Below are 20,954 nucleotides of genomic sequence, written 5' to 3'. Positions count from 1 at the left end.
GCTGAGCTTTTCTCCCCCTTATGATCTGCGCCCTAGTCGAATGTCTAATTCACCTAAATGGTGTTGCCGGCCCTGAGCTCTTTATCTTATTTTTCGATGCCATTTTGTTTTTGGACAATGGGCACCACTGTTTTTTGGATTTTGCACAGTTCATTACCAAGATAATATTTCCCACATTTTACCAGGATAGAACAAAGATGATAACATCAACACGACTGTTTAAGGGTTGAACTTTTTTACTTCTAATTTTCCAAGTCTCAGTGAAGTCCTTGTTGATCATTTCTTTTTATTTTCCAGCTTTAAAAGACTTCTTTTTTTCGAACTTTTCACTGCAATTTTGTTTTTGCTCTTTGGTTTTGAGGAAAGACAGGATTGCCTTCTAGTTAACCAACTTTTCACGTCTCTGACTACGTTTTCTCTGTCCGTTTCAAGAATATTTTCATCTACTTTTAGCAACACAGCAAGCTGCCCTCCTCTTAGGTTTTTGAGGTTTAGTGGTCCTTACTTTCAGGTTTTGCTTTACTAGGTTTATTAGCACTGCTCTTATGCAGTAAAGAGACCAGAAGTTTGCATCCCGGGTTCCTCCCTGTGTGGACTTTGCATGTTCTCCCCATATTTGTGTGAGTTTCTTCCGGGTACTTTGGTTTCCTCCCACAGTCCAAAGATATGCAGGTTAGGTGGATTGGTGATACTAAATTGGCGTTGATGTGTATTTGCCCTGTGATGGACTGGCACCCTGTCTGGGGTTTGTTCCTGCCTTGTGCCCTGTGCTAAGCGGGATAGGCTCCAGTACCCCTATTCAGGGCTAAGCAAGTTTGAAAACAACTGGTAAAAGGTTTTTCAATCTCATTCATGTTTATTGTTTTGAAATTTGGTCGCTTTCGAGTTCAGAATCACTTTTTGAATCCCCAATTACATTTGGAGGCAGAATTTTTTTAAAGTTTTGTATGTAGCTGTGGAGAGCTTGAGTAACCTCCTTACCATTAACCCCAAGTGTGATTCAGGATCAGAATTCTATTCAGTTTCTGTTAAACCCAATTTAAACCTGAGTCAGGCCCAGGGTGATGTTTGACACACGCTTTATAGTGTTAAGCTCCATAAACTCTTGGGACAGTAGTCTGGTGCCATCTAGTGGATAAAATAACATTACACTGCAAAAAAAAAAAAAAGAATATTTCTAAGCTTTCTGCCACTTTAAGGTAACTCATCAATATTCATGAATGGGGAGGAGTCTCCAAGAAAAAAAAACACCATGGCAAATGGAAAGCCATAAAGGCAATTCTAGAACAAACTGAACCATTGCTTGAGTCAAGTGATAAAGATGATGATGTGAATTGGTCACACTGCACAACAATTTTTTTGAAAAGTCTTGCTTCCTGAAAAGTTTTTGCCAATTGTGACAGGTACCTACTGGGTATGCACAAATATAGTTTTGGTTTTATTGCATCACGTAAGAACTCTGAGAAATATACATGTATATATTTACTGACAATATAACGTATTTAGTCACGTTTATGTTTCACATCAGCTATTAAATTCAACAGAATTAAAAGTGTTTTGCTCCTGATTTTCTTTTGTATTCAACGTGTGGTGCATCACATTGCAGTGTCCAACAGTAGTCAGCAAGCATTGACGGATTCGAGTTGCCCTGGTATCATTTCTCCATTGTAGCAATGTCCTGGTGACCCTTTCACCGTGTTCGTCACTGACAGCACCGAGATTTGCGGGGAAGAAGTCTAAGTGTGAGTGGAGGAAGTGAATCTTGAGTAACATGTTGCACTTCATTGTCTTGTATGCTTTGAGAAGTTTGTCTACCAGCTGAATGTAGTTTGAGGCTCTGTAATTGCCCAGAAAATTGTCAACAACGTCTTTGAAGGCTTTCCAGGCAATTTTTTCCGGCCCAACTAATAGATCTTCAAACCGCTTGTCACTCTTAACATGTTTGATCTGGGGGCCAACAATAATGCCCTCTTTGATCTTGGCGTCAGTTATTCTTGAGAACATCTGTCTTAAATAACAAAAACCTTCGCCTTCCTTGTTCAGTGCTTTCACATAATTCTTCATGAGTCCCAGTTTTATGCGAAAAGGAGGTAAAAATATCCTTGCTGGGCAGACAAGCAATTCATGCGCCACATTTTTCTGTCCTGGAACTAACTTTTTACGGAGTGGCCAGTTCTGTCTAGAATAGTGCGACTCTTTGGCACGGCTTTCCCATTCACAGATGAAACAGCAGTACTTTGTATAGCTGAGCTGCAGTCCTAGTAACAGAGCAATGACTTTAAGATCTCCACAGATATTCCAGTTGTACCTGCTCTACTGGACGTGCTTCAGCAACAGTTCCATATTCTCATACGTTTCCTTCATGTGTGCTGCATAGCCAACAAGTACTGTAGGATAAACGTTGCCATTTTGTAGCAGAACAGCTTTCAGGCTTAACATTGACGAATCAATGAAGAGACACCACTCTTCTGGGTTGTGATCACAACCCAAGGCCGAGAACAATCCTTCAATGTCACAACAGAAACAGAGACTTGTGCAAAAAATTTGGTTATATCATGATGTCGGCTTCGAAACACAGAAATTTTCGTACCTGGGAAGAGCAAACACCATTCCTGCAGTCTCGAACCCAGCAGCTCGGCTTTTGCTTTTGACAGACCCAAATCTCTGAACAAATCGTTCAATTCTGTCTGTGTTATCAGATGTGGATCACCTGATGAGCACGGTTCAAAATCAAAAGTCAATGTCACTGTCAGTACCCTGCATTGCTTTTTCCTCTTCTGGTTTGTCTAAGGTCCAATCCTCTGGTGGTTTTGGAATTACAAGACTGTCGTCATGTGGCACGGGTCTTATTGCTGAAGACAGATTAGGATATTCAATTGACTTCTTGTTTTTGGCAGAGAAACCAGACACATTAGTCAAACAGAAGTAACAGTATGTCACGTGGTCTTTCTGTTTTTGCCATATCATCGGAACAGCAAACGTTATCGTCTTTCGAGTGCATCTGAGCCAGGCTCTCAGGCTGACCGCATAAGTGGCACAGCAAATGTGAGGTGCCCATCCCTTGTCTTGATCACCAGCCAAAATACAGATGATAAGCTTTCTTCACAAGAGCAGTCCTCCAACATCTCTGAGGCGTAAGTGTATGTTCACCACAGATATAGCAGAATGTATCGCGGCTGTTACGACATTGACGAGACATATCGCCCAACACCAAAATGTCTATAGCATCAAGCTTACTTACTGTTATATTGCTACAGATACTATACTTTACTATACTGATACTACACATACACACTGACTATCTATATTAACCAAATGAGCAGGATCGGTGTATGCAAGCCACCTTTATAGCATGCTGAGACAGCGTCAAACTCGTTCAGACCTGCCCAGGATGTCAGCTTCCACAGAACAGCTTCCAACCTGGCCTGATTCCATGATGGACATGCCCAGGCTGTACAAACCGTTGTTGATAAGTCACTTACGGGCGCGAAAATGTTTGGATACAACGATAAGAAAAAATCATGACAAAACTGAAACGGTACGTGATGGGTAAATTTTGATGCGATATTCATGATCAGCACCCAAAAAATCTATAAGAAACACCCAACAGTGCTCAAGAAGCAAAAATTTTGTTGTGCAGTGTCATCAGACATGGACACGGTAAGTGAAAATGATGCATGATATGGCACAGTGATACAAACAAACTGATGTGACACTCTGGTGAATTCAGTTGCATGACACGTACAGTTGTTTGAGTGTTGGAAAACTGTGCTTCCCCCCCATCAAAAACAAAACTGACAAGAAATCTGTGCAGCCTGATTGCATGGAAAAGATAGAAGGCGTAGACATTAAGCCCTTAAAATGTTTTGTGCATGAAACTTAACCATGGTGCAACAGTAGCTGTGTGACAAAATGACAAAATAATTGCGATCAAGTGCAAGGACATGATGTGAGCCCCCTAAGCACTGTTCACAGTGCAGCAACCGTCAATGTCCGTGTCAGGGGAAATGTGGAGGTCACTCAGCTTTGTGCTGTCATAGCCTACTAATAACACAAGGGGGCTTGTCGACCATGATGATCCAGCACTGACGTTCTACCCACTCATGAGCAAGCAACAGAATAATGTTATGAGAAAAGTGAGCAAAGAAACACTTTTACTGTCCTGATTGCGACGGCGGGCTATGTGTTGGGGATTGTCTCAAAACATGTCACAAGAAGGACGCATACTAAATCTGCATCAGTAGAACCATGGACACTTGACAGGCCTTTCCTACTGTATTGAAGTTGACATTTTGGTAGATAGATAGATAGATAGATAGATAGATAGATAGATAGATAGATAGATAGATAGATAGATAGATAGATAGATAGATAGATAGATAGATAGATAGATAGATAGATAGATAGATAGATAGATAGATAGATAGATACTTTATTAATCCCAGGGGGAAATTCACATATTCCAGCAGCAAAAAATATTAAATTAAAGAGTAAAAAAAAACGCAGGTAAAAAAAAAACCAAAAAAAAACCAGACAATAACTTGAATAATGTTCAACGTTTACCCCCTCTGGTGGAATTGAAGAGTCGCATAGTTTGGGGGAGGAATGATCTTCTCAGTCTGTCAGTGGAGCAGGACAGTGACAGCAGTCTGTCGCTGAAACTGCTCCTTTGTCTGGAGATGATACTGTTTAATGGATGTAGTGGATTCTCCATAATTGATAGGAGCCTGCTGAGCGCCCTTTGCTCTGCCACAGATGTTAAACTGTCCAGCTCTATGCCAACAATAGAGCCTGCCTTCCTCACCAGTTTGTCCAGGCGTGAGGCATCCTTCTTCTTAATGCTGCCTCCCCAGCACACCACTGCGTAGAAGAGGGCACTCGCCACAACCATCTGATAGAACATCTGCAGCATCTTACTGCAGATGTTGAAGGATGCCAGTCTTCTAAGGAAGTACAGGCGGCTCTGTCCTTTCTTGCACAGAGAATCAGTATTGGCAGTCCAGTCTAATTTATCGTCCAGCTGCACTCCCAGGTATTTATAGGTCTGCACCCTCTGCACACAGTCACCTCTGATGATCACGGGGTCCATGAGGGGCCTGGGTCTCCTAAAATCCACCACCAGTTCCTTGGTTTTGCTGGTGTTCAGTTGTAATTATTTACATGTTTCTGTTATACACAATAAAGATTTTGGTACTTTTCTATTATCATGACACAAATGGGTGGGGCCGCTGCCCCCACTGTCTTCCACTGCGAGTCACGTATGCGCAGCATGCCATCCATCCATCCATTATCCAACCCGCTATATCCTAACTACAGGGTCACGGGGGTTTGCTGGAGCCAATCCCAGCCAACACAGGGCACAAGGCAAGAAACAAACCCCAGGCAGGGTGCCAGCCCCAATGCCATGTTGACAGTTAATCCTTTGCCACTAATCTTTTCGCGTTATCTCTTTGATAGTGCAGTGTACCCCGGAACAATGAGAATTTGGGAATTGCCATCCAGCGAGGAGACATCTGAGTCCTTTCTTCAGGACACAGGTATTCTTCCTATAGAAAGGCAGTGTCCCTGAAACCACCCTATGAAATTATATTTCTCCAATGGGTAAAGTGGAGGTGCTCCAGGAAAACTTGCCACACAAGTGTCACCATCCCACAAGGGAAACTGGCTAGAGAATTCCCGATTACCATTCACGACTGTCGTTCGGTTCATTTATTCATGGTGTGAGGAGCTAACGTCAGTGAAATGGTATGAAAACCCAATTAGACATGGCGAAGGGAACAACAGTTGACTGGAACAACTATATGAGGGAAGTTTTGCGAGTTGGACATCAGTTGTCGTGAGAGGACACAAATTGGAGGCGAGGAACTATGTGTTGAAATCACTGAAAGTTTGTTCACACACAGAAAAAATACCTCCGACACGCCGAGTGAGGAGGGAGGCCCCACCGATTTGAGTCATGATAATAGAAAAGTACCAAGATTTTTATTGAATAAAAAATAATTCAATATTTTTGGCTCTTTTTCCTAGATTAAACATAACTCTAAGAAGGCTGGTTGTTTATGTCTTTTAGTTTTTTTTCATTCTGATTTTTGAAAATTAGTATCAAATTAATAATGCAGTTTACGTTTATTTTTTAATGGTGTATATCTTTTGTTTATTGATTACTGTTTGTTTTAATAAATTCTTTCTTGGAGTTTTTGTTGACTTGATTAATACCAATATTTATGTTAATACATTTCTTAATGAATTTGATCATTATTTCCTTGTTTGTTATTTTGGTAGATTCAGATGGGGGCTATCAGATTTTGGTCGGCTTTTTCTCTGCTCAAGTCAATTCAGTCAATTTATTATTTGTGTAGCGCTCTTTACTGAGTGTAACCTCAAAACTGATAGAAGTTCATCAGTTACAACAGGGGTGCCAGTTCTGGAGGGCCTCAGTGGCTGCAGGTTTTCATTCTAACCATCTTCTTCTTCTCCACATGACCAGCTCACCTGTGCCCATCACACAATATCTGAAATTAAAGAAAGGTGAAGGTCTCAGTAAGGTTCATCTCTCAGGTCACTAAAACATTTTGACATTAGTGTTCTTAGAAAAGGGCGGCACGGTGGCGCAGTGGGTAGCGCTGCTGCCTCGCAGTTGGGAGACCTGGGGACCTGGGTTCGATTCCTGGGTCCTCCCTGTGTGGAGTTTGCATGTTCTCCCCGTGTCTGCGTGGGTTTCCTCCGGGCGCTCCGGTTTCCTCCCACAATCCAAAGACATGCAGGTTAGGTGGATTGGCGATTCTAAATTGGCCCTAGTGTGTGCTTGGTGTGTGGGTGTGTTTGTGTGTGTCCTGCGGTGGGTTGGCACCCTGCCCAGGATTGGTTCCTGCCTTGTGCCCTGTGTTGGCTGGGATTGGCTCCAGCGGACCCCCGTGACCCTGTTCGGATTCAGCGGGTTGGAAAATGGATGGATGGATGTTCTTAGAAAAAACAGAAAATCAACAGTTTTGAAAATATCTGCTGTGGCAGAATGAGAGCAGCAACAAGCCATGGAATTAAATAATGGGTTTAATTAACATGAAGAATTGGCTTCTCATTAAGAAACTGGTTGGAGTGAAATTGTTTAAAATTTGAAGCCCCAGTTTAGCTGGTCATCTGTTGGCTCCTTTCATGTCTCATTTCTGCTTGGCTTTCATTTAATGAAGAAAAGAATCAATTGAGAAGACTGAATCCTTAAAAACAGAGCTAATGAAATGAAAGGAAAAGGAGTTTAATAGCCATGAAAACTGATCACTGATTAGGAAAAGAGTTGAAAATCTCCAGCTACTGTGGCCCTCCAGGCCCGGAATTCGACACCCCTGAGTTACAGGCAATTGCGTATTTTGCTGCGCTGCTGGCCACCCATTGTTAAGATACAGTATATGATGGTTACAATGGGTGTGTCAGATATAAAAGGTCTTCTGGGCAATCTTTCCTTATCTGAGCTGCAGATGTAAAAAAATATATATACATTACTGTGCATATATATATTCCATCATTTGCAAAAAATCTGCATTTGATTGTGTACTGACTCTTTGCTTATGCACTTGATATTGTTTCTTGCTTGTTGTTTTTCTCTGATCTCCCAGTTTTGACCTGTTTTGATTTCATGTTCTTCTCCTGGGAGGTATTTTTCGTACGTGGATTACTCGTTTAGCCGGATGTAATTGTTGACGATTTGGCCTGATCCTGGATTTGTCGGTTTTTTGAAACTCTTGCTGGATGTGTTGTCATAGCAGCACATCCAAATCCTCAAAGCTGCTCGGTGCAGGTTTGTTCGATGTATACAAGGATTAGCTCACACGCTTAGTCAGTGTCCGTGCGTGGAATTCATTCAGTCATGGCTTCACCGTTCATGAATGAGCAACCAATTGATATCGGTGCGCAAATTATAAGAAGAGAATTTCATACAGAGAGGGTTCTCCGCGATCGGCAAGATCCTTTATTGCTCCTGGAGGAAATTCTTTTCAAAAGATTCCGCTTTAGCCAAGAGGGAATATTGTACCTCAAAGATATATTAGCACCTCATATTTGAAGTCAAACTCGGCGAAGTCGGGCTCTCACAACTACACAGACAGTAGGCATTGCTTTGAGGTTTTTTGCAAGCGGCATTTTTTTTTTATATACTGTAGGCGATGCGGAAAATCTATCTAAAAGTGCAGTTTGCGAGGCAATTCATAAAGTCTGTTTGGCTCTGAGATATTTCCTTTGGGTTTTCAGAGTGTTTCCTGGACACCTGCGTGTGCAGACAATAAAAGAGTCGTTTCATACCATTGCAGGTAGGTAATACACAGGCTAAAACACCCACAGTTCCATAAAGAATCTCACAATCAGCCTAACATTCTCATTACCCAGGGTTTCCAAATGTGATTGGGGCACATGGGACTGATCACAGTGGATTTTGATCAAACATTATTTGGAAAATGTACCTCTCTCCTCCTGATGAATAATCAGACACAGTGTCTTCATCAAATATTTGACCTTCGTCAATATCTCATTGGTCAGACACAGGTTCAAGGGATATGACATTCCCTGCAACTGACCCAACAAAAAAGATTGCCATATGGAACATACCTATGGCACACATGGAGGACAAATATATGCAATGACCATCCTTTACATGAAATGAACTGCATCCTGCCACTGGTTCTGTGGAGGAGCTTCCCCTTGGAATGCCCTCAGAAACAGGGCGATGGGCATTTTGCTGGAGAGCCAACTCTTCTGCAGGGGTTAGGTCTGGACTGTGTGGACCGTCACCTGTTTTTTGCTTGTCTGCCTTCTTATTAGCTTTAAAATTAATGTTTATTTATATTATATATGATTATTTATGTCAACAATTCTTTAAATAGTTATATATACCAATATTTACAAGTTTGAAGTATATTCTTATGCTTCACTTTAACCTATTCTCATGTTCTCCTTGTGCTCACGTTTGATCTGGAATTATGACATATTAAATAGTAATTAATCTGACACATAGGAAATGAAACGCTGCATTCAGTAAGTACAATGCACACCACTTAGCGTTTAATTTCTCGGCTACTTTTTGCCAGCTGTCTTTTCTGGTTTGGGTTGCTTTTTTAGTGTTACCCCTTGTGCATATTAAATCTTGAAATTCTTCATGTCCTTCGAATAAAAGGTCTTGCTCCGCTTGTGTGAAAAAAAATGTGCCCGTTCGTTCGTCATTTTGTTACAGCCTATCAAAGACTTGCTGATCATGTTTTCTAGACTCAATATATATGGGCTTTTCAATCAGCGCGGGCGCTCGCATTCATCTCGGATGATTAGATCCAGCTCGACGAATCTACTGAACGACTACGTTTGAAAAACTGACTTATCCTGGATGAGTTTCACCGGCATTAACTCATCCAAGATGTGGCATCTGATCTCGGATGATTTAAGCAACGTATGGAAAATACCCACCTGGGATATTTTCAAACGCAGCCGTGTAGTAGATTAGTCGAGCTGGATCTAATCATGAACATGAGAATAGGTTAAAGTGAAGTATAAAAATATACTTCAAACTGGTAAATATTGTTATATATAACTGTTTAAAGAACTGTTGACATAAATAATCATATATAATATAAAAAAAAAATTTTTTTAAAGCTAATAAGAAGGCAGACAAGCAAAAAAACAGGTGGCGGTCCACGAAGAGTTGGCTAACCAGCAAAACCATCGCCCTGTTTCTGAGGGCATTCCAGGGGGAAGCTCCTCCCCAGAACCAATGGCAGGATGCAGTGGTCACTTCATTTCAGGTAAAGGATGGTCATTGCATATGTTTGTCTTCCATGTATGCTACAGGTATGTTCCATATAGCCCTCTTTTTTTTGTTGGGTCAATTGCAATCAGCCTAACATTCTCATTACCCAGGATTTCCAAATCTGATTGGGTCACATGAGACTGATCAGAGTGGAGTTTGATCAAACATTATTTGGAAAATGTACCTCTCCTCCTGATGAATAATCAGACACAGTGTGTCTTCATCAAGTATTTGACCTTCGTCAATATCTCGTAGGTCAGACACAGGTTCAAGGGATATGACATTCCCTGCAACTGACCACATCCAGCAAGAGTTTCGAAAAACTGACAGATCCAGGATCAGGCCAAATTGTCAACAATTAAATCCAGCTAAACATCTATTTCATGTACGAAAAATACCCCCCTGGAGGGCCACAGTGGCTACAAGTTTTCATTCCAGCCAGTTTCCCCAATTAGAACTAAGTCCTTGCTGATTATGAAAATTGCTATTTAACTCTATGCCTTGTTAGCGCTTTCACAAAGGTCCTCAATTACAGTTCTGGAGGTCCGCAGTGGCTGCAGGTTTTCCCTTCAACCAATTTCTTAATTAGAACCCATTTATTTACTACTAAAGCAATACAATTTCTTGGGATTTTAGTTATCTTGCCTGTTAAAATTCAGAAGCCTTAATTGCTTGTTTTAGTTTTTAGCAGCTGCATTTAAGTTTTAATTGTTGCCTGTTTAATTACTTTTTAATGAAATGCTGATAACCAATAAACCAGCAGTGCTTCAGATAAAGGCCTTCCTTTTAAAGCTGTGCATGTGCAGAATGAAGTATCTATATTAAAAATGTTTAGAAATAAATGACAGGGGAAAAGGAAGCACCGTTAAGTTTAAATCTATTCTGGTCCACAAAACACATGGATAATGTTCTCAGAGAAAGAAACTCTGCAGTGCAATAAAAATTTCCCTTGGATGAATGAATGCACTAACAAGCCAAATAGTTAAATCCCAAGTTTCATTGTCAGCAAGGACCGTCTTCTAATTAGGAAACTGGCTGGAAGGAAAAGCTGCAGCCACTGCGGCCCTCCAGGACCGTGACTGAGGAACCCTGATCTAAGCAGTCCAGGTACTTACTAGGTTATTTTGCACCCTAGACCAAGCTTATTAGTGTGCCCCTTGTTTTACAGATAAGTTACTTTTTTTTTAATTGAAATTATATACAAAGGAAACAATAATTTAAATTGTCATATTTATTGACATACTTATATCTATTGCCTTGTTTCTTTGTAAAATTTTTCACTAATCATTGGCAGGTCTACAAGTCCATCCATCCATCCATTTTCCAACCCGCTGAATCCGAACACAGGGTCACGGGGGTCTGCTGGAGCCAATCCCAGCCAACACAGGAACCAATCCTGGTCAGGGTGCCAAACCACCGCAGGACACGCACAAACACACCCACACACCAAGCACACACCAGGGCCAATTTAGAATTGCCAATCCACCTAATCTGCATGTCTTTGGACTGTGGGAGGACACCGGAGCACCCGGAGGAAACCCACGCAGACACGGGGAGAACATGCAAAGTCCACGCAGGGAGGACCCGGGAAGCGAACCCAGGTCCCCCAACTGCGAGGCAGCAGCACTACCCACTGCGCCACTGTGCCTGTTTTGCAAAATACACATACACATGTTTGTGTGTCAGAAAACTGCATTCCCCCACAGTGTTTTTAAAGAAGCTCTTTAAATAAATGAACACATAAATAGGTAGATAAGTAAGTAAATAAACAAAAAAATATACACACACACACTTTGGTCTGAACAAAGAAGAAAATTAAAAAGAAAGACATCTACTGACTTGGCACTCACAGTCACAGTGAGGCATGATGCAGGCATTTTTCTGTTGTTATAAAGGAAGCCCCCGTTGCGTTTCTTGACACACTTCTGTTAAATAATTTGTTGGCTGAAGGTCCTCAGTGTTGCTGTGTCAGATAGATAGATAGATAGATAGATAGATAGATAGATAGATAGATAGATAGATAGATAGATAGATAGATAGATAGATAGATAGATAGATAGATAGATAGATAGATAGATAGATAGATAGATAGATGTTGTGCAGCTTTGTTCATAATGGCACTCAGTTTTGTTTTAATTCTCTCCTTCTAAACAACCTCTAGGGGGTCCAGAGCGTCTCCCATAAGTGCCCTGCCCTTTTAATTAGCTTGTTGATTTGGTGGCCTTCTCTTAAAGTGATGTTACCAGCCCAGCACACCACAGTGCAGAAAATCACACTGACCATCACAGAGTTGAGCCGGCGTTGTGGATGTAAAAAAGAAAGAGAAACCACCTGGGAACAGCAGTACTGCTTTGACGCTGGGTGCCACCACTTTGCAAAAAAACTTGCGTATGCCAGGGTTGGAGCTACTGTGAAAATGTACATGGCTTTACACCAAGTTTTATACATCGTGATTTGAGCGTGGAAACCAGCTTACGCAACATTTTTGTATGTATGCATCTTTTATACATGAGGCCCCTGGTGTTTATTTACTTCTTATATATTTAAATACCCTAACCAAAAATTTTAGATTTGTTATATGTTTATTAAACAATGTCTTTTTTTAGTGAAGGGCAAGAAAAAACAGTTTAAACGTATCTTTTCATTCATGAAGGAAGCGAGAAAAGTTTATGATAATAGAATCCAAAACTGACTAGTGCTATACATTGGCATGCAATGTGAAATGGAACTTTTTTTTTTCGAGCTTTTTTGCTAGAATAATGTTAAATGGACACTTGCGTAATTATATGTGCATAAACAGGACACCTAAAGCCTTAAGGGAAGAACTTTTTGAAGTGAAGGCAGAACTCTTGACCAATAAATGAGGGGGAGAAGCGGATCTACAATTGAAAAGTCATTCCCATGAGGCTTTAGGTTTCCTGTTTATAATGTGCTCTGATGATTACGGAAGTTTCTATCAAACATTTTTCTAGTGAAACCAATGCGTTTTTGCACCTTTTGAGCATACAACTGGATAATGAACATGTGAATTATTGCGACATGAATAACGTGAGCTTTTTTCTTTATTCACATTGTTTGCCATTGTGCAGCATTGACCACTATAATGAAGTGAAGTTTTTTCTATGTATTCTGCCAGAAACCATGAGATTAAAAATTTTACTCAGACATTACTATAAACTACATGGGGTAAGTAACATACAAAAAATATAAATATATCATTTTTGGATGAAGTATCCCTTTAAACAGTTTTCCTTTAATTTGATTAGTGTCAAAACAAAATTATATTCACTGTGAATCAATGTTGTATAAAAATAAAATGTGAACACTTCAAAGGAGTGAATACATCTGAAATAAATTATATTGTTTTATATTTGTAATTATTCTGTATCGATCTTTATTCATTTTGATATTAAAGTCTTTTTTGTTGATCATTGTCTAAAAAGCCAAATGACATCCACATGAAATTCAGTGTTGTATAACAATAAATTTGGAAAAATTTCAAGGTGGTGAATATTTTTTATAGGCACTGTATATGTTCATAAATAAAGTAAAAAGATGCAGTGACACGAAGCTATGATAAAATAACATTTATTAGATTGTTTTTTTTTCAGCAGCATAATTTCATTCCAGTTTTTGTTTTATACTTAAAAGACACCTTAGGCACATTCAAAGAAAGTTATTATTCTCACCTGCCACCTCAACATTTTGGTAGAATTTACATAATTATTTAATCTCAGTGGAAACAAAACATAATCTGTGCAAAAAAAAAAGAAAAATTTCTAAGCTAAGGATGTTGCAAATAAGAATGCTAAAGGATGCACTCTGATGCTCTTGGCCATTTATAACAGACAGGAAATTGAAGAAAAAAGAAGCAAAACTGTGTGGTCACCCTGACAAGTAATAAGGGAAAAGTTTATAAAAATATTTAATTAGTATGAATGAGTGCTGTGACCCTGTGTTCGGATTCAATGGGTTGGAAAATGGATGGATGGATGGAGTGCCACCAAGTCCAGCTTTCCAGGAGAAGTTCCTTGCATGCGTTATTCTGATTTACTGATCAATTTCACATATTTAGCTCACTTCTTCATTTTTGAATGTGTGGCACACATCAGAAGACATATTTAAGCACGGACAGGTCAGCTGAGACTAAACGCTGCCCCCCGTGTTGTCCAGTTTTACACACCAACAGACACGTGAGCCACTCGATATATCGGTGTGCAGCGTCCAGTCAGTTTCCTCCAACAAAGAAGAAGAAGTGAAATTGTAAGGCCACCAGTGAAGCACAAGAATATCAAGGGAACAAACTGAAATGAATAAATGTGGTGGACAACTGGAGTACGCTGTGGACAACTTAAAAGCGATAAAAATATGAAGGAGTGCTCGAGTTATATCTGGAAAGCACTCCAAGATCTTCTGAGACGAGCGCCATAAAAGAATAAAAATGAACTGAAATACTTTGCATGTTTGGAAGTCTGAAACCAGAAAATGTGGAACCTCAGCTTATTTATTCCACTTTTTTGTAGCTGATTTCATTCAATCTGTTCTGTTCTTCTACTTTCATTATTATTTTTTTATTTTTGGAAATTTTATTACCTCTAGACTGGGTCCTGGGGATACGCTCTCATTGAATCTCTTTTCTAATTAGAGGTGAGTTAGCGTATCATTTATTAATGCCCTGTATAATATATTTGTGTTTGTTGCATTGTGGGACTTCCACGTGTCAAATATAGGGGGTGCTATATAACCAGCTTTACCCTTTGCACTGTCTTCAGCTTGTAAAAGAAACAGAAGCCTTGAGGGCACTCTACTAAAGCATTAGTTGAAGTAACCAGCTGGATCCTTTGCACCGTCTGTGGCTGAAGTTATTGCTTTACACTTAAAAACACGTTCAGCATCATTTAACCCTGAAGTAACCCAACAGGTCAATCCATTTAAAGCGCCATAAACCTTTGTGTTACACACTTTAGTAATCCCATTGTGTTATAAATAAAAGGTTCAGCTAATTCATTTGATCCGGACTTTGTGACCAGCCGTCGTTAAAGCAGGGGTTATTATTGACTCCTCCTAATCCATATGTCATACATCTCTAACATTAATCATAATTAAAAGTAAAAATCCAGTGTTTTTCTGTTTTTAGTTTAAAATGAGGTATATAAAAAAGGCATCGCTAGTATCACTTATAGTGTATATTGCCCAGTCTGTTACATCACTAGATTTATAACGAAAATCTTGCCACTCAGAAATCCCTATTGTGAAAATAATCTATTTCCAATGACCCCGTTATTGACAGATAATCTTTAAAAATTTACAAATGTACAACATATTTATAACATTCTGTTAAGCAGTTTCAGTGCAAAGATATACACATAATACAACACAAATAAAAAAAAATTAATAAAAATAAGAGAATAGGAACAAGGAACATATCAAGGCATACGGTAGGTCAGGCTGATTTCAGACTCGCTGGAGTTTCAGCTAAATATTCCTGAACATATTTGCATGGGTTGAATTGTATATAAAAATATATTATTGTGCAAAGGAAAGTCTTTGTCTCTTCTGGCCCGGTTATACGTCACTGTCCTCTTTGACCAGGTTTGCCGTGTCTATGAAGGTGTCCTCTGTTGGTGTAAATTCAGCCAGACGTTCTTTCTTTTGAGATTTTGTTGGCGGTGCAAAGGGCGATGGCTCGTCTTCATCCTGATTCTTTTTAGCCTGCTCTTTTTCCATCTAAAGAAAAAGAAAACAACTCTTATTTAGAAATGTTATTGCTGCCGGTTCGGTTCCATTCATTTGAATAAGATTGAGCTTTTGTGCTTTGGAATTGAGATGTGGAAACTCGCTGGGGAAGGCATGGAGTTGTAAAGATCGCACTCGCTGAAAGATCTGAGGTTGGATGAATACATGCAGAAACTCTTGGCACAAATTTTCTTGAAAATCCCTGCATCCTACTCCATTGGGCCCTTAACTTGAACACTGCCCCTGGGTGTGTGCTATACAATGGCTGACCCTCCACTTTGACTCCCGAAAGGTCGTGCGAGAAGACAATTTCCCCTCAGAAATTAACAAAGTATATCAAATCAAAAATACTAAGGAAATACTTAACAAACATAATCTTGTTATTTTAAAATGGTGATGGGGCTGATCCAAGTAACTATAGACCTGTAAGATTAATGTGCATTTTTAGAGAAAAGATCGAGCAGCACATACTGTATCTAGGAGTTATGGGATCAGACAAGGAAGCAACTAAGGGATATGATCAGAGAGGTGTATATGATATTACTTACCTTGATTTTCACAAGGCATTTGTTAAGGTTCAACATAAACTTAGTGATCAAACTAAAATAAGTGGGAATTCAGGACAAGGACAAAGTCTGCAGCTGGGTACAAAATTGGCACAAACACAGAAACCAAATGGTGAGGTTAACTTTTTTAGAATGAGGTGATGTTAAAAGTGGTGTCCAGCAGGGGTCAGTGCTGGGGCTGCTGCTGTTTTTAATAAAAGTAAAAGATGTGGATAAGAATATAATCAATAAGCTGGTTAAGTTTGCAGATGATACCAAACTAGGTGGAAGGGCAGATAATGTGGAATCCATTCAATTATTACAGAGGGACTTGGACAGCATACAGGCTTGGGACGATTTATAGCAAATTAAATTTAATGCAAGTAAATGTAAAGTAAAGGGAGATCAGAAACTTAAATATTTTTTATGAAGATGACCCAGGAGTCATCATTATCTACATCCAGACAGTGGCCAGAAGCGATCAAGAAGGCTGATAGGATATTATGGTTATAGTGCCTGATTTGTGGAGTACAAGTCAAGGGAGGTTACACTTAAGTCATGTAACGCATTAGTGAGGCCTCACCTGGAGTGTCCAAATATCAAAAAACGACATAGCAGCACTAGAGAAAGACCAGAGCGGAGCAACTAGGCTGAATTCGGTACTAAGAGGTATGAGATATGAGGAGACTGGAGGAGTTGAACCTTTACAGTTTAAGCAAACGGAGATTAAGAGTGGACATGATTGAAGTATATAAATTAGTCCAGCATATCCCATTATATTATAGTATAAGTTGTAAGTATGTTATATATACCGAATATACTCGCATATAAGTCGGCTCTTGAAACCCGAAAAATCAATCATAAAATCAGACCCCGACTTATAAACCCGTTCAAAAATACGACACTTAACTTTTTTTTTTTTTACATCTTCTTGCTTCCTCCAATCTCTCATCAGTTTCTCAGGCGCATCAAATTTTGTTGCAGCAGCACAGTTAGCAATTTCTTTCGCCACTTCAACGACTTTTAATTTAAAATCAGCTTCATATTTTCTTCTGATCATACGCTCCATAGTAGATAAGGGATACTCTTATGATAAAGGTATATGAGAGTGTGAGATGCAAAAAACACAAAACAGTGCGAACGTCGCTTCGGAATAGTTCGGGTATTACCATGTAGTCATGTAGACACAATAAATAGAAAAGAAGGCAGTGTGCTCCATGGTTACTCTCTCAGGCAGGCGTTAGCATATTGTAATCACTTGGACCAATAGCGTGAGTTTTCCACATTCGACTTATATGACCGACATTACAAAATATCGGAAATTATATGGTAAAATCGAGCACCGACTTATCCACAGGAGAACTTAAACGGGAGTATATATGTTAAGTTGTTACTTTTAAACTAATTCTGCAACAAGAACACAGGGGACATGGTTGAAAATTTCTTAAGAGCCGATTTTGCATGAATGTTAGAAACTATTACTTCTCAAAGAGAACTAAAAAAACATGGAATAAATGTAGTGTGGTGAAGAGTAAGACTTCAGAGACCTTCAAATCTTGACTTGATTTTATTTTGGACAATCTAGTTCAGTAGCATGGACAAGCTTGTTGGGCTGAATGGCCTGCTCTTGTTACAGTTGTTCTAATGTTCTAATGAAGCTGCGCATCCTGAGAAATCCATCAGTTTCACAAATCAGGACCTAAACTGATTCTTGGGAATTGTTTATGTCTACACACTTATGTGGCAAAAGATAGAATTTAAGTACCAGAAATTTCATAACAGCCACATTTAAAACAACCCCAATGAGCTGGGTGAACCAATTATAAGGGACTTGTATAGTAAACACAAAGGCCTCTGACTGGGTTGGCATGCTTACAGAAGATGGAGTGACAGCAGGCCACAAGTTCCACGGGCTGTAGTGAATATTTAGATAAGCGGGAAGCTGAAACAGACTTGAATATTATTTTATGACAGAGAAATGATCAATACAGTAGTCAGAAGACATATTCAAAAAAGTAGTCAGAGAACAGGCCGAGGTTGCGTCACCATTTTCAAATGAACTGATCATCAAAATTAAATAGCTAATCAAACAATTGAAAGTTTTATCTCGAAATCAAAACCAACACTAAACCAAACGATTAATTGTTTTTAACAAGTGCTTTTCTTTGTATACTATATATTAATAAGTCCTTCCATACCAGGTTGTGTGCCCTGCCATTTTTCGTACTGACAGCCTGATAACATCACATGCCTTGCTGCTGCCTGTTCAGTTGGCAGCCATGAAATGTGTTGCCATTAACAATATGGCACTGCATTTAAAAGTAATGTGTAACATTCTAGTGGACATTAAGAAATCTCGCAGTAAAATGTCAGTGTGATGATGTATTATCTGCCAAAAAATATAGCCTGCAGAATTTTTTTAAGAACATCTAAACTTTAAATGCACAGTATTCACTCTAACTCCGTATACAATGCAATACAATTTATTTTTGTATAGTCCAAAATCACACGAGGAGTACTGCAATGGGCTTTAACAGACCCTGCCTTTTGACAGCCCCCCAGTCTTGACTCTCTAAGAAGACAAGAAAAAACTCCTTGGGAAAGACAGTTCAAAAAGAGACCCCTGTCCAGGTAGGTGGGGCATACAGTGTGTGTCACATAAAAGGGGGTAAATATAGCACAATACACAGAACAGAACACAAGTAGTCCTCAATTTAATGTAATAGTGCAATAGAAACATTACAAGTACACAGCAGAGAAAAGCATACAATTATTCCAATTTTATCGAGAGCATTTATTTTATTTATAATTGTCCAAAATGTTTCTAGGGGAAAATCCAACCTGCAAACATTGCAATCGAGCTCTAGCCTCACTGGGCCACATGTTTTGGGCCTGCACCAAATTAATATCATTCTGGACAAAAATTTTTAAATGTCTATCAAACAGCCTTTGTGTCACAATACCTCCTAATCCCAGAGGGTTAAAGTGGAGAAGGGCAAACAAGCTGTAATTGCCTTTACTTCACTTGCTCAACCTCAACCTAGCCCACCTCTTTTAAGTCAGTGGGTAACTGATATTTTATATACTACAACGTTGTATTTGACGTTGCAAAAGATCAAATTCTTACTTAGTGGATCTGTGCAAAACTTTTTAAACACCTGGCAGCATCTAATCAATAACATTTTAGAATAAGCACTTATATTGGGGAGAAAGACTTCTTACCCTCTTCACTACATTCAAAGTTTTACTCTGGCTGTTGGCCTTCCTCTCCTTCTTATGGCTGGGGGATGAATTGAATTTAGTTTTAAGTTTGAGTTGATTGTATGGAACGTTACATGCTTTTAATAAATTCAATAAAAAATAAAAATGGAAAGGGAACTTCTAAACCTCTTAACAGAGGCGGCCTTAGGGGTGTGCGGGGCCTAGGGCTGACCAACCCCACGCAGGTACCTATATGTGTGGAGTGTATAAAGTTGCGCATGAATTTAATAAAAATAATGTTAACATACACCAGATTTTCTCATTACAGTATTCAGCTAAATTTTTGCAAGATAACACGTGGACTTTATCAATATACTAGTCATTAAGTAACGGGTGCTAGAACAGTAGTGTATAAACATTAGTAGGAACAGTCTATAGTAAATGGCAAGGGACCTTGACCTCATTCTTTTTGTTGGTCGTATTTTTCTTTGTCTTTCAGCCTTTCTTTTGTTGATGTTTACTTGCTGAGCTTACCGTTCTTCGTGGGCTGCCGCCGTGTACTGTGTGTCTTTAATTTTCTGTGACAGTAATACTGTCTTGTAAGTCTGCTGGCTTGTACGTCCGTAATATACCTTTAATTTTTTCTGGCGGTAATACAGGCATGCGCGTCGGTAATATGCCTTTAATTTTCTCTGACAGTAATACTGGCTTGTATGTGGCTGTAATATGCGTCACTGTATTGTGTACCTTTAATTTCCTCTCGCAGTAATACTGGTTTGTATTTCTGTAAAATGCCTGTAACTTTCTCTGACAGTAATATCGCGCATCGCACCGTGCCCCGCGCATGCGCATTTCACCAGAAGACACACACACGGACACCTGGATGCACACAGGAATTTTATTAAAGAGGATAATGATACAATCTATTTAAAAAGTGCACCACGATCTCTTCCACTCATGGTGTCGACAGCGATACGGCTAAACCAGTAATAAAACGTTTCTGCACGTTCCACTACCAAACACTTCCCGCACTGTTTCAGCTAGGCCTACTGCAGCAAACTGAACCAAAGACTCGATTAAGAAACAGTGGTATGCTCTCCGGACACAAATGAGTCATAAGTGACAAGCCATCAGTTGTTCCCAAGTCAAAACAGAAGCCAAACCAGCAACTAATGGGCTATACCTATTTTAGGAAGGGATTATACTGGCAACCCTTTTGGGACGATCAGGGTGGACTATGGAATGTGTTCAAAGACATACATGTAAGGAACTTGACCTTGAAGAGGGATTTGAAAAGGGTTCATCTTAGAAGCATCTCAAATCTATATATACTGGAGAATATAACTTGACAAATCCTCTCAAATAGGACACGCGGACCTCAAAAGCGGAGCCCTCTTAGGGCCTGGGGCGGTCGCACCACTTGCCACCGCCAAATGTTGCTCTTGCCTCTTAAACAGATTCTAGTGGTCAGAAAATGAACACAAAGAATGGTATATGGCCTTGAAATAAAGGATACAAGAGACTGTGCGTGGAATTTTAGTTGTTAAACTCTTTAGGTGAATAACAGATAATTTGTCAGGCAGCTGAAAGTGAGAGGCTTGGTTCTAAAACATGATGACCAAGTGAAAAAGGCAAAGTGTATGTGGTGACGACACCAGAAAGCTTAGTGTGACACTACATCAGAGATG

At 39.6% G+C, this 20,954-nt stretch overlaps 1 protein-coding gene across 1 annotated transcript in view; it reads right to left on the bottom strand.

The window, feature by feature from the left end:
* Positions 1-14,536: 14,536 nt before the first annotated feature.
* lrp2a (low density lipoprotein receptor-related protein 2a) overlaps positions 14,537-20,954 on the bottom strand; it is a 357,969-nt gene continuing 351,551 nt past the window's right edge. Inside the window, 1 exon segment of the mRNA XM_051930710.1 lies at positions 14,537-15,511. Coding sequence (XP_051786670.1) covers positions 15,350-15,511 — 162 coding nt within the window. The 3' untranslated portion in view covers positions 14,537-15,349.

This window comes from Erpetoichthys calabaricus, chromosome 8, assembly GCF_900747795.2.
Source record: "Erpetoichthys calabaricus chromosome 8, fErpCal1.3, whole genome shotgun sequence".
Classification (NCBI taxonomy): domain Eukaryota; kingdom Metazoa; phylum Chordata; class Cladistia; order Polypteriformes; family Polypteridae; genus Erpetoichthys; species Erpetoichthys calabaricus.
Note: the sequence above shows the minus strand (reverse complement) of the source record. Positions and strands in the feature narration are given on the sequence as shown.